Source organism: Seriola dumerili, unplaced genomic scaffold (assembly GCF_002260705.1).
Source record: "Seriola dumerili isolate Sdu_G_001 unplaced genomic scaffold, Sdu_1.0 BDQW01002174.1, whole genome shotgun sequence".
Lineage (NCBI taxonomy): Eukaryota > Metazoa > Chordata > Actinopteri > Carangiformes > Carangidae > Seriola > Seriola dumerili.
Genome location: NW_019176429.1, coordinates 635,327 through 649,105, shown reverse-complemented (window position 1 = coordinate 649,105; position 13,779 = coordinate 635,327). Strand labels below are relative to the sequence as shown.

Below are 13,779 nucleotides of genomic sequence, written 5' to 3'. Positions count from 1 at the left end.
TTAAGTCAGTTAAGACCTTAGTGACCAACCTAAGGAAAAAACTTAAGGTACCTCTGATTGTATCTTAACCGCAACATGTAGTTTATGGTGATAGGATGGAAGAGGATGAACATCCCAACAAAAGCTTTCCATGATCAGAAGAACCTGATGGACCCTCAACTGATCACTCCTCTTTCCTCAGCTGCTCCCCCCCAGCTCCACGGCAGTTAATGATTGCTCAGTGGTTTTATGCAGAGCGATCATAATCATTGGTGAAGTGTTTCATGTCCATCGATCAGCCGTGTGCCGTGTCATTCATCGAGTGTCTGTTGGATGCAGATCAAATTTACTTTTAAGGACGTCTTTTCTTTTGTAGAAGTTTCGCCTTTTCCTCCTCTGTCTTGCCCTTTCCTATTCTGACCAACAAGAATTTTACTGCTGTAAAATCTCTTTCATGGCTGCAAATGTTTTTCTAAATGGAATCCTGACGTTATTCTGTGCAACAACCATAAGTAACTCCCTCAGCTAAGGAGAAATTTAACCTTAAGGTGCTTTGTGCAACTGGCCCGTGGCTTTTGAATGTGGAGGACAGTTTTAATTTTACAACACAGAACCAGCACTTTAACCCAAACTGTTTTTGATGGTTAAACTTGACATTCTTTATTCCACCTCAGTACATTTTACCTGGACACATTCAAATCAAACATTTGTCTGAGGGTGTCATGAACAATGAAGAAGCGACCAGTAACTCGATGAGCCGAGCACACAGCACTTTATGTTGTTTGTGTCGTTTTATTGAGATACAGTATGTGTGTTTGTGCATGTGTGTGCGCCCTGCCTCATGTACTGGAATAAAGCTTTTTTAATTGAATTTAATTGAACTCAATTTTTAAAGTGTCGAAAGGCAACCAGCAGGATCTGCATCGGCCTGATCCACAGCTCTCCCACCAGCCTATCTCAACTGCTACCCCTGAACCTGGGACACGTGGAGGCCTGGAACAAACTCAGAACATCTGTCCAAGTACAAATAACCTGACACAGCTTTTTAAATCTGACCTGGGTTCACGATGTAAAGTCAATTGACCATGGCAGCTGCTTGGCATGTTCGTTAATTTTACAAGAATGAATGATTGTAAAAAACATTTCTAAGTTTGATTGACAGCATGTTTTCATACTGGTGCAGTAACTGTAGCTGGTTCAGGATTCAGCCATTAATCCTCCACCCTGTGTGCTTTAAATGCACAGAGGTCAGGAATGAGATATTTTTTGTGTTTGACCTTTAACCTCTGACCATTTACAAACACCACTCATTTTGCCTTCCAGGGACATTCTATCCAATCCTGTAGACATCCAGCTGCCTTCAGCCCCACCCACAGTGGGACTGCAGCTCCACTCTCAATAGTCGGTAGTGTAAGGTGTTGGGATGAAAGTGCTCAGGCAGCTGTGAAGAACAGGAGTCCAGCAGCAGGAGATGTCCTCATGAAGCCTTCCATGAGCTGTCCATCTGGACATCTTTGCAGTGTGCTTCACATATTCTATTACAGCCAGACACAGTCAGTCAGTCAGTCAGTCAGTATCTGTCCTGGTCTCGGCTGTGGATGTCCCTGGTCCATTTGATCATAGTCTCTGGAGATCGATAAAGGAAGATCAGTTTGGAGTAAAGCTCCTCTTCCAGCTCCAGCTCTCCGGTCTCACGCACCTGAAACACACACAAACTTCAATTTAATGGGGAGTACTTCAAAGAAATGATTCTGCGGGACAGCAAACAGCATGGAAACAAGTGTGTTTGTGGATGTATTAAAGAGGGAAAGCAAGTCTATGCTAATGATGAGACCAGGGTAATATTCCAAATATCTTGGTTCAAGGAGATGGAGTCACAGGAGTGCCTTAAAAAATAATCAATCTGTAAAAGAATAAGAAAATAAATGTGGAAATATAAGAAGGAATAAATCTTAAAAAAAAACTCTCCTGCCCAGGCTGAGTAGTTGATTCCTGCACACATGAATTCATATTGATGGGAGCTTTTAACGTGGACAACAGGAAGTAGACACAGTGTGACACCCAGGACATACTGCCTGTGTTGCATGTGTGTGGGCAACTGCATCACACGTGTGTGCGAGTGTGTTCACACTGCCTGTGTGTCTGCTGTGTCACTACAGCTCTGTCTTTCTTTACTGAGTTTGCCTTTGTTTATTCTCGTTCAGAGCAAGACACACACAGAGAAAAAGAGAGAGAGAGAGAGAAATACTGCCGTCACCTGTTAAATTATTGACATAATGTAATTAGAACCTGCATTGGGTTTCTGCTATGACCATATAGTACAAGTGGCTTCCACTGTCACCACAAACTAAAATGGCTAAAATTATTTTATTTTATAATTTTTTCATGTCTGTGACATATTCAGGTAGAACTTAGACATTGAAACTATGGTGGAAGGTATCAGTTTTATGTAATGTTAATAGTATGATGTCAATATGACCAGCAACAGATGGTGTTTCTGTTTATTTTAGCTGGGAACTCGTCACATGTGAAAGATAGGCCAGACAGTGAATCTCTAGATGAAGTGCGAGGTGGGACAGGCGTCTGTCTCAGGCAGTATGGCCGCTCTAACCTGTTAACATGGCCACAGCCGCCACACACACACACACACACACACACACAAACACACACACACACACACACACACACACACACACACACACACACACACACACACACACACAAGACAGGCAGGTGGCGGTTTGAATCAGAGTTGGGGAGGGAACACTGTGCACATGGCTACTTCCTGTTGCTCGCACCAAAAAGCTCCCACCAAAACTGGATTCATGTGTGCAGGAATCGACTACTCAGCCTGGGCAGGAAAGCCCGCCCAAAGCCAGCTGACTGACAGCTTGGCGCTTCAAGGAAAAGCAAAAGCAATAGGTAAAGGTTTTTTCTTTAAATTATTATTCTTTTATTTATTACTACTTTTATTTCCACATTTTGTTTCTTATTCTTTTTTGGATTTATTCTTTTATTTGGCACTCCTATGAATCCGTACAAGGAAAGCTTATTCAAATTTGGAACATTCATTTTACGTCTCTGATGTGTGTGTGCACATTAGTACAGTAAATGCATGCACTGTATGTGTGTTAATATGCACACTGCAAACTGACCAGGAAGATGTCTGTGCAGAGCTTGAGGATGCGGTCCACGCAGGGCAGCTCCTCAAACATGATGGAGTGGGAGATCTCACTGAAGAAGCCACGCACAAACTTTCCAATGACTAAGACCACAGACACATACAGACCCATGATCCTGGAGGGAAAAGCATACATATCACAATCAGCAGCTCTAAAAATATTTAATGTTTTTAAGTCTAATTAAGTCTAATTGCAAACATGAATTATTTCCAGTGTATTCTGCTGAAGTGTGAAGTGTTTGTGAGTATGTGCTCCTCACCCATATCCAGCCAGGAAGCCCAGGCTCGGTGGACTGACTTTGTCATTGAATATGATCATGGGTAGAACACCGCATGAGGAGGGGGCGCAGCCTGCGATGGCGATGTCCCACCACTCCTGGTTTCTACTTTCATTCAGTGACCTGTCACTCATCAGGGACAGGGTTATGTTCAGGTAACCATTTTCGTTACCTACAAGACAACCAGTAAGCTGTGTTAGAACACACACAAACAGACAATGATAGCTCTAGTTTCTTGAATGCAGCAGTGTGGCACAGATCGCAGTCTAGCGTCACATCCTGCCCAGTGTGTTGCTGTTGTATCAAATTCACTCGTTGTTTGGGGCATGCATAGTTTTAGATACAGCAGCACAGATGTACTGCCAGGAGAAAATGGTGTCCCTCTGTCAGCTGAATTTACCTTTTTGGACATCCTACCATTCTCATGTTTTCCATGCGTAATAGTGCGCATCATAATGATCCATACCAAATCAAATACCATCACTGTGTCATATTAGCTCAACAGATAACTGCATATTTCAGGGAAATCTTTCAGATGTGGATACAAATGCTAAACTTGGCACAAATCCTCTATGGGTATTACTCTTTAGGTAAAACACATTAGCCACTTGAAAATTCAAGATGGCTGCCATTCATCCAATATGAATGATCCTGGTGTCAGATGTGACAGGTCAAAGGTGAAATTTAGTACACTTTAAAAAATGAAATGACAGTATATTTCAGAAAAAATATTACTCACAAAAAAAAATGTTCACACAAAAGTTTGACAAGTAGCCTAGCGCTAGCAAGTTAGCCTAGTGAACTAATGTTAAGACAAGTAAACAAGTAGACAATAGAAAGTAGCTATTATGTATAGTATAGTATACTATCATGTTGGTGTTTTGGTTGCTCCTTCCATGACCATCAAGTCTGACCCTGGAAATTATTCTGCCCGTTCAAATTTCATGCTGTGAAAAGAATATTATATTGTATACATTTTAAAAGTAACTCAGTGACTTCTGACCTTCATACAGCTGACTGACTGGTTTGGCTTCAGCTCCATTGGGGGCACGAACGTAGTTGGGGAACATATTAGGAACATGCCTGGGAAAGAGATAAGATACCATCTTTAAGGTGCATCTACTGCATATGTATAAAATAAAACACAAAACCAGAGAGACAAACTTACACAGGTTTAGTGCGATTGCCGACCAGTAGTGAGGCCAAATCCGCTCTGACTGGGTTCCCGGGTTCCAGGTCTATAGAGTATTTGTCAAAGGTGTGTTCCACCGTCCCTCCTTTACCCAGGTCCCTGTCAGAGAAGAGAGACAGATACAATCAGCTTTTAGAGTTTAAACCATTCAAAGATACATCTACAAAAGCGTTTTTCTGAATGATCGAGATCATATCTCAAAATTCTGAGAAACAGAGCAGATTTTTTCAAATTTTATCAGAATTCAATGGAAGCATAATGCATTCACTGCATTATAGCCTCGGCTGTCATTCGTCACAGTCAGCTGTTCTTTGTCAGCTTTAGCATGTTAACATTAGTTGACTATTGCCCGGTCAGTTTGGTGATAATTATGCATATGTCATTTTGTAGTAAGGAGACCAAAGGTTTTACCTCTGGAAAGTCCAGGCCAGACGTAACGTTAGGTCAGCGGTACTTCCAAGTAGTTCTTTAATGACTTCCTGTCTGCTGGGGGGGCTGATCCTCCATACTGATCCTGAACTACCTTCAATCATGGCCTTCACTATGTCCTCGTAACTGTAGAGCGTGATGAACTGCATGGCAACCTAGATGCACATACACACAAAATGATACGTATCAAAATAAATCAAACTACTACAAACCAATTACACATTAAACACAGAACCACCCAGTGAGCACAGCCCATCAACACAGGCCCATACAAAAAAAAACAGGGCTCCCCAAAGAAAGTGCTTCTGTCAGCTGTGCAATGAAGACAGAGCTGAGACAACGCTTCACTTTCTAACAAAATGCACAAAACTCCAGCCAATCAGAGCAAATTATTTCTCAAAATTCAAGTGAAAACATCCTCAATTCAGCCACATGAAAAACATAAACAAATTGTCAATTTGGAGCTTGGAAGCACATACACACACATGCACACACACACATTTCACCTGCAAACAGTTAGAATGTACACTGAAAGCATTTTATTAACATACACAAACACACACAGTGAAAAAAACAAAACTGCTTGTTGTTTGTTTTCACTGCATTAATACTACTGCTATTTTATACAGTCACTGATCTCCATCAGTTGTGGTCAACTACCTGTTATTGCTGCTGTATATACAGTATATATATATAGTTTATATATATATATATATATATATATATAAACTTTGCAAAATATTGTTGATGTTGTTGCTGAACTTAGTATTAATATCTTTTGTTATCACCTCTTATTTCCGAGTTGTTTTTGTCCTGTGCAGTCGGTTTTTACTACGATCGTGTCATTAAAGCCTGATAATTGTTAATAGTTACTACAGCACAAAGACAGATAGTAACAGAACATTCAGACTGATACAAAAGTCAAACTGGAATCAGGACTCACCGCATTGTCTCCAAACTTTTTGGTGAGTTGGTCATATTCCTCCTCTGTGAAAGGCTTGATGGACTGCTGCTGCACACTCATGGTAAACAGGGGCTGAATATACACACAGACACACAAAGGATTATACACGCTTTACCAACTGTGTCATTTGGGTTTTATATTTGTAAACATTTTCCGTTTGTCATCAACAATACAACAGTACAGTACAGTACAGATACAGTATCACTGAATTCATTTCTGTGAATAAAATCCATCATTGCATACTGACATCTGGCATATGTCCGGAAGCTGAGAAAAGCCATACTTGTAAATATTTTTTTAACCCGTTATTGGAATAACAGGATAATTATTCCGCTATCTTGAGAAAACAAAGCTTTGTTATCCATTAGAGATAACAGGATAATTATTCCGTTAACTCCAGATAATTTCTTGTTATCGAGCGCATAAAAAAACTCTGTTGTAAAACGGGCTGAAAAAATATTTGGCCTTCCTCTGCTTCCGTAGACATGCACACTAACCCTACTTCTATGAGCCCCAGCAGAGCTCTCTAATGATAATCTTACTATCAATAGGGATTTCCCACCTTGTATGTGTACCTGTGTACTTGTCAGATGATCAGAACAAAAACTGCCCCAACTCATACTACAGAACTGACTGATCATTCTGTAAAAGGGGATTCCACAAGGTTCAATACTACTCCTGTGTTGTTTGTAATTTATTAATTAACAATATTACATCCTCCATAACAAACTGTAACATACATCTTTATGTTGATGACACAGTTCTGTATTGCTCTGCTAATACTTCACACTCTAGCCTTTGACAAATTGCAAGATGCACCTTTGAATTTGAAATTAGTCCTGACTAATATATGACTAAAGACATACTTTTCTCCAGAGCCAGGGATATTGAGGACAATGGTTTGCAAATTACCACATTTACCACACCTCAAGTTTGTAACGCTGGCTTTCTGTAGTCTTCATTCACTGGGATAAACTAAATTAAACTTGAAATGAAACACTGAAATGTATGCCAGCTTTAATGTCTTTCACACAACAAGACACAGCAAAATTAATAATGTATTAAGAGACCATATCTAAAATATCTAAAATAATACCTGTATACTGACACTATGTCTATTAATTCAAAACACTACAATGATTATATAATCTTTAAAATTATCAGTACTTACTTCATCTCTCTAAGCAGTTTTATCAATACCCAGAGAGCAGTTTTGGAAGTTGGTTGTCAAATGATATTAAATGCAGCTACTCTGTCGTATGCCTGTAGAATAGTCAAAACTTTTATACACTGTAAAAAAAACTACTGTACAAAATGTTAATTACCTCGTATCCTCCCAGCTTGACAGTCACTGTGACATCAATGGGGTGGTTGACCACACCCACCACTGATCTGACCAGTGAAATGAAGAGCAGGGGAAACCAGATGATGCAAATCAAGAAGAAGATGATGAGTCCACCCATGCCATATTTCACTATCTTCTTCTTCTTCTGCCCTTTAGGCTGCGGGTATTTCTGAGGAAAGAAAATATTATTTTGAGAGATAATAAATATGTTTTTATTTGTCTTTTTTTAAATAAAGAGTGTTCAGTATTTTCTTATTTGCTACCCATAATTCAGAGGAAACTGGCACAAACCCTCCCCCTGCCACGATTCAGTGGTGATCATAACATATGGTACCAGTAGCACAGCAGATAACTGCATATTTCAGAGAAATCTTTCAAATGTGGATACAAATGCTCAACTTGGCACATCCTCCGGGGGTATTACTCGAAAATCCAAGGAAATGTTATTTTTCACAAAAAGTTCATCCACATTACATTTTAACAACGTAGAAGGAAACATTTAGTACATTGTAAAAAATCTAATGAAAGTATAGTTCAGCAAAAATATAACTCACAAAAAAATACTACTCACAAAAAAGCTTGCTAACTAGCCTAGCGCTAGTTAGTTAGCCTAGCGAACTAATATTAAGACAAGTAAACTAGTAAACTGTCAACTACAGAACTGAATCTTTGCTCATCATTCATAATAAATGGTTTGCAAATACATTGTGTTATGTAAGAGGTTGTGCAGTACTAACTACACATAGTTGGGCACAGCGGTGGGTCTGGAAACAAACTCCTGGAGAGGTGCTGGACTCTCCTTTTCCAGTGTTGCCCAGGCTGAAAGGTGATAAGCATGTGTGGAGTTACTGTGTGCTGCTATATCGGAGTTCTCCCAGAAGAATGAGTGCATATCACAAGACTGACAGGAGATGCAACTTTTCACATTGTACTACTGTATCTAATAGCCACATTGTATTTTGAATGTAGGTACTAATGTAGCCTCCTGTTTGCTCTGTTGTTTCAGGTCATAAGCCTATTTTGCCAATTTTGTTGTCAATGTTTTTCAGTGTTTCTCTTTTTGGACAGTATAGCTATATGTGGGACTGTCAGTCTAATATTTTGGCCACCTGTTGCCACTGCTGTACATTGTGGCAGTTACTGCTTTTCCCTCAGAAGAAGGTATCTGGTCTGCTGTCACATCACATGGGCTCACATACCTTCTCTGTCTCACGGCTGCATTTAATGATGAAGATGTTGGCATAAATGTCTTCCACACACATCCAGTTTGATAGAGACAGAGTTGTGTCAGTCCAAACCCAGTCCATCACTGCCCGCAGCTCCACCAGGAACGGCACCAGACGGAACCTGCACACACACATATGTATAACATACATACATGCACAATATATATATATATTTGTATATGTGTGTGTGTGTGTGTGTGTGTGTGTGTGTGTGTGTGTGTGTGTGTGTGTGTGTGTGTGTGTGTGTGTGTGTGCAATGAATGAAACAAATCTGTAATTCCAGCACAAATAGCTGCAGATTTGCTTTGTTGTCCGTACCCTTGGAAGAGAAACAGGTTGAGGTGGTTGTATTTCTTGGTGAGAAAGTTGCCAAGGATACGAGTGGGATATCCACAGCGGATCTGATAGGCCGACAGGCCGAAGTAAATACACTTGACAAAGTACCAGAGCTGGGCCACAAAGTTCTGATTGAACATCCTAAATGGGGAAAGGGGGAGGTGAGGAAGATTAAAACTAATTAAATCAAATTTTCAACAGTATTCTGAAGACTCAACTCATACTATATACTGTATATACATACTATAAGAATGATACATTTGTACAAGACAGGATTGAACTTTACCTTTCAGTGACACCAGGGAGGATGAAGAACATCCACAGGTGGATCCCAAACACAAGGATCACCTGAAGGGAAGAAACAGAAGGAGGAGAGGAAGAGTGTGAGGAAAGAAAAAAACAAAAATGAAGAGCAAGACAACTCTAAACATGTTACAAATAAATGTTGCAGGCCACTCTGGGCCTTTCCAAAAGTCACCTAATTTTCTCCTGTAGCATCAGTTCCCCATTTGTGATGTTGCAGTTGAATCTTTTCAGGAAGTAAATTTGAAAGGAATGCTAAAACACATCCATGAAAATCCACTCACTGAAGTCTGATATAATTTGTAATGGTGAATGAGGGAACAAAAAAAACCACTGACACAGAGTCAGTCCTCCTCCTCCTGACTTCTTCAATATTTTAAAGATATGGAACCACACAGATGCTAATAATCTGAAAAAGTAGAATGAACCTGGAAGATGAGTTTTCCCAGGACGGCCTTGCGCAGATACAGGGCTCTGTCGATGATCATGGTGCTGAACTGGATGAGCAGCATCACCAGGAAGGCCTCGGGGACCTGGTCCTCTGACAGGGTGGAGGCTATATCAGCTGCTGCACTGTGTTTCTGAAGGAGAGGTCAGGAGGGATTTTCTCTATTAACTCTAACTTTGTTTTAAACATGAAATGTCTTCTTGGTCAGGGATCACAATTCCACCATATCACTGACAGTAAAAATTTTTGACAGTTGACAAGAGGGAAAATAACATTGTTTATTTGATGATCAACAGCACCAGCCAGACAATGTGGCTTTTAAAGTTTAATGTGATTTAGGAATGTGCTTATGCATAACGCATAATATTGTGTAATACTACACTGTTTATACACAATTTTAAGGGCATGTCAGGTTTTTGTAGACGACCTCATGTCAGTTCAGTTTTAATTCAATTTGATTTCTTCTCATTGTAGTTTCAGTGTGCAATAATGGATAAATAATCACAAAATCACAACTTCCATCCATCCCTCACCCCAAAAGCCCAAAAGCCAAAGATGACGATGATGAAGTCGATGACGTCAGTCAGGAACATGAGAGCATAGACATCAGTGGCAGCCTGATACTCAGCGTGGAGAATGTCCCTGAAGAAGCCCTGAGCTGGTCTGTAAACACTCTGAATGCTGCAGAGAAAAACAGCTGCATTAAACCACAACATTACACTGAACACATTTATTCTCATATTGCAACTAAATTATTCATACTAATCTCAAGCTTTTTATAGAATAAATGATTGGTTATATGGTCGGCAACCTGTGAAGTATTTTGATAAATGTAACTGTGGTCACATCACAGCATCTCTACCGCGCTCACCCAGAGACGAAGATGTGTTTTATCTTGTGTCCCAGAGCCAGCAGTCGCTGACTGGCTGCCTCCCTCCTCCTGCCTTTCTGCTTCTTCCTCACTGGTTCTTTACTGGGATCTGTGGTCTCAGCTGTGGCCTCCACTGGAGCAGGTAGACCTAGAACCAAAGAGGGATAAAACAGAATTAGCACCAAATAGAATTAAAAAGAAAAGTTTTTTCCTGAAACATATTTTCTCTTTGTCACACACGCTATACCAGTGTCAGGACAGTGATGACCAAGATTAAGAAAAAATACCAGAGTGGAGCTGCAACTTATAATGACAGCATGTACTGTATGTTGCCATTGTTAACTCCAGGAATCCTGCCTGTGTACCAACAACAGACAGCTCCCTGTTCCTGCCTCATTTCTCTCAAAAGTCTTTTCAGAGGTTGTGATACATGCTGCCCCACGACTGTACAGGACAACATGTCATAGAGCCTGTAAGCCTTCACTGTTTAAAATATGTTTGAGACTATTGTTATTGATTAGCTCTTTTTTATCCTAATGACAGCTTTCACCTATGAAGATATTAGTCGAGTCACTTTAGGTATTTTGTACTGAAGAAACATCTCCTCCTTCCCAGTGACAGTCTAGCCTCAAAGCCCAAGCTTTTAGTGCACTATAGAGTTCTTCATCAGTTGGAAGGGTATTACACCAGGAAGCCTCCCTTGTGATATGTATTGCTACCAACACTTAACTATAGTTTAAATAGTTAGTGACAGAGAGACTGCAGATAAAGGCTATATGTTTCTACATGCTCAAAATGGCCGCACAGGGTGAGGTAAAAAGCCTGCTACCATAGAGATGGGCAATACACGATGATTAATCGTAAAAATTCTCATGATTCTTCACACAAACAGTGTAGTAGTTGTGTGAGGAATGAAAAAAGGAGAGCTTGAAAGAGAGAAGTTTGAACCCTGCCTACTTTCACTGCTCCACACATCCAGCCAAGCAATTGTCTGTTTCAGAAAATTTACGGACGCAGTCCCAGAAGCACTTAGTCTGAAGAATACTGAGGCGTTAGAGGAGCCATTTGAAATGATGTGTGCAAATCTTAAGGATGTCAAAGACCCTGTTCAGACCTGCAATAACATGCGTCTTCAGTGATCCAGTCACAAGTGGTCAGTTCTCAGTTCATCATTTCACACCTGGATTTAAAATGCCTCTCGACTGACCCCTTGTGATCGTGTCTCACTTCCTGCTTTATATGCAAATAAACAGGTATGTGTTGATGTTTTTAGCCAATTGACAGACAGGTCCATTGTCAATGTGTTTGTGTGTGTGTGTGCGTGTGTGTGTGCGTGTGTGTGTGTGTGTGTGTGAGTGAGTGAGTGAGTGAGTGAGTGAGTGAGTGAGTGAGTGAGTGAGAGAGTGAGAAAGAGAGAGAGAGACAGTGAGAGAGAGAGAGAGAGGTTCAGAGGGGTTGAGTGACTCATTGCTCTGCTGCCAGCTCTACAGTGAAATCAGGTTTTATCCATTTGAAATAGTAAAATATTTTGGGTTCATTATAAACTGTGTCAGGACTAATCAGACTGTGGCAGAGGACATCACTGGAGTAGTTGGTTCCTTCAGTGTGACCCAGGACACATTCATGTCCACAGTGCTGAAAGAATGTGGACACATGTGGTCCAGACCACCTCTGAATGTGGTCTGAGTGATCGGATCTCAAATGTGTCCTCAATGCATCTTTGGTGTGTTCACACCTGAATTTAGAGCTGATCACTGGTGATCAGATCACCACAGACGGATTTTAATACCAGGTCTGAACAGGTGTGAACAGGTCCACAGAGTGTCTTTATGTATCAGGCAGGATGAGTGAGAATGGACCTTGATAACACAGATATTTTGACTTGTAACAAAAAGATAAAATAACTAACATGCTGTTAGTGTTAATGTTATGAGTCATACCTCAACCATCACATTCCTAACACAAATACAAACCTTTGCTGTGCTGTTGTTTGGGCTGTTTAGATTTCCTGCGGAAGCGGATGCTGCTGCTTTTCTTTGGGACGTCCTCTATCACCTGCTCATTGTGTCCCTCTATTATATCCTCCCTCGGCCCGCTGGAAGGATTCAATGTGTCCTGTCCATCATTTGACCCAGTGGGGGTTGGTTCAGGTGTTGGAGGTTGTGGGATAGCAGCAGCAAAGCTGGCGCTCGGTTGAACATGGTCCACATTATCCTACAGTGAGAAACAATGGATTTAAAAACTACAAAACTGCATGATGAACACATTCTATCAAAGTGGTTATTGATAGGACAGTAACCAATAGCAACCAACCTTTTCAAGCTGGTCCAGTTCAGTCTTTTCCAGGTTGTCCAGGGTGGATGTTGAGCTAACTCTGCCCTCCTCCTCCTCTCCTCCTGCTCCCTCCTGCTTCTTTCCATCTTCATCTCCTTCTCTAGTTTTTCCTTCATCCTTACAACTTTCTGATGAAGGGCTCTGCTCCTCCAGGGGGCCCTCGTGGTCCCACAGACCATAACGCTAAGCACGCGCACACACACACACACACACACACACACACACACACACACACAGTGGACACACAAATACAAATGTGTAAAGCAAAGCTGAAGTCTGTCTAAAGTGAAATACTTCAGGGGGATTGTCCTTGAGCATCACTTAAGGGTAATAGCTAACGTTGGCATTGACAGCTGTTAACTTACTAGTATTGACAAGAGCTTCAACCATTGTTGAAGAAAAAATGTTATAACACGTGCTTGGAGCAGAGCTGCTTCTTCAGCGATACAGTGACTCGGGATTGGCAAGTGACAAGACGGTCCAACCAAGCCGGAGCTAGCTGGTTAGCATACTAACTTCAGTACAAGAAAAGAAGTAATAAATATAAGCAAAACAAGAGGGTTGCTTTACACCGCTCGAAACAACTCTTGTTAAAGAAAGGAATTAAGTTTGACGCTGATCTTGCAAAGTTTCTTCTAGGCAGGTGAGTAAACAGCTGATAATGCTAACATTAGCTATGCAGTAAGAGCAATACGCCTTCTGAGAAACACTGGACGGAGATTGGACGGACAGAGATGAGTATCGAAATGTGAGTGACGAGACAGTCCGACTGGGCTGGAGCTAGCTGGTTAGCATGCTAACTCTAATCAAAGAAAAGACGTGACCATAATAGAAGCAAAACAAGAGTCAACATTGGCGTTGCTTTCCACCTCTGGAGAAAGCTCTTGGTGAGT

The 13,779-nt window shown here is 40.9% G+C and overlaps 1 protein-coding gene across 1 annotated transcript in view; it reads right to left on the bottom strand.

The window, feature by feature from the left end:
- Positions 1-323: 323 nt before the first annotated feature.
- Positions 324-13,779, bottom strand: part of piezo1 (piezo type mechanosensitive ion channel component 1) — a 94,546-nt gene continuing 81,090 nt past the window's right edge. The window contains exons 39-54 of the mRNA XM_022769029.1: positions 12,866-13,069; positions 12,526-12,766; positions 10,553-10,700; positions 10,215-10,362; positions 9,662-9,814; positions 9,217-9,278; positions 8,913-9,071; positions 8,568-8,715; positions 7,349-7,537; positions 6,003-6,095; positions 5,042-5,214; positions 4,607-4,729; positions 4,442-4,521; positions 3,421-3,610; positions 3,135-3,276; positions 324-1,678 (exon numbers count right to left, since the gene is read on the bottom strand). Coding sequence (XP_022624750.1) covers positions 1,550-1,678; positions 3,135-3,276; positions 3,421-3,610; positions 4,442-4,521; positions 4,607-4,729; positions 5,042-5,214; positions 6,003-6,095; positions 7,349-7,537; positions 8,568-8,715; positions 8,913-9,071; positions 9,217-9,278; positions 9,662-9,814; positions 10,215-10,362; positions 10,553-10,700; positions 12,526-12,766; positions 12,866-13,069 — 2,382 coding nt within the window. The 3' untranslated portion in view covers positions 324-1,549. The remainder of the gene's footprint in view (positions 1,679-3,134; positions 3,277-3,420; positions 3,611-4,441; positions 4,522-4,606; positions 4,730-5,041; positions 5,215-6,002; positions 6,096-7,348; positions 7,538-8,567; positions 8,716-8,912; positions 9,072-9,216; positions 9,279-9,661; positions 9,815-10,214; positions 10,363-10,552; positions 10,701-12,525; positions 12,767-12,865; positions 13,070-13,779) is intronic.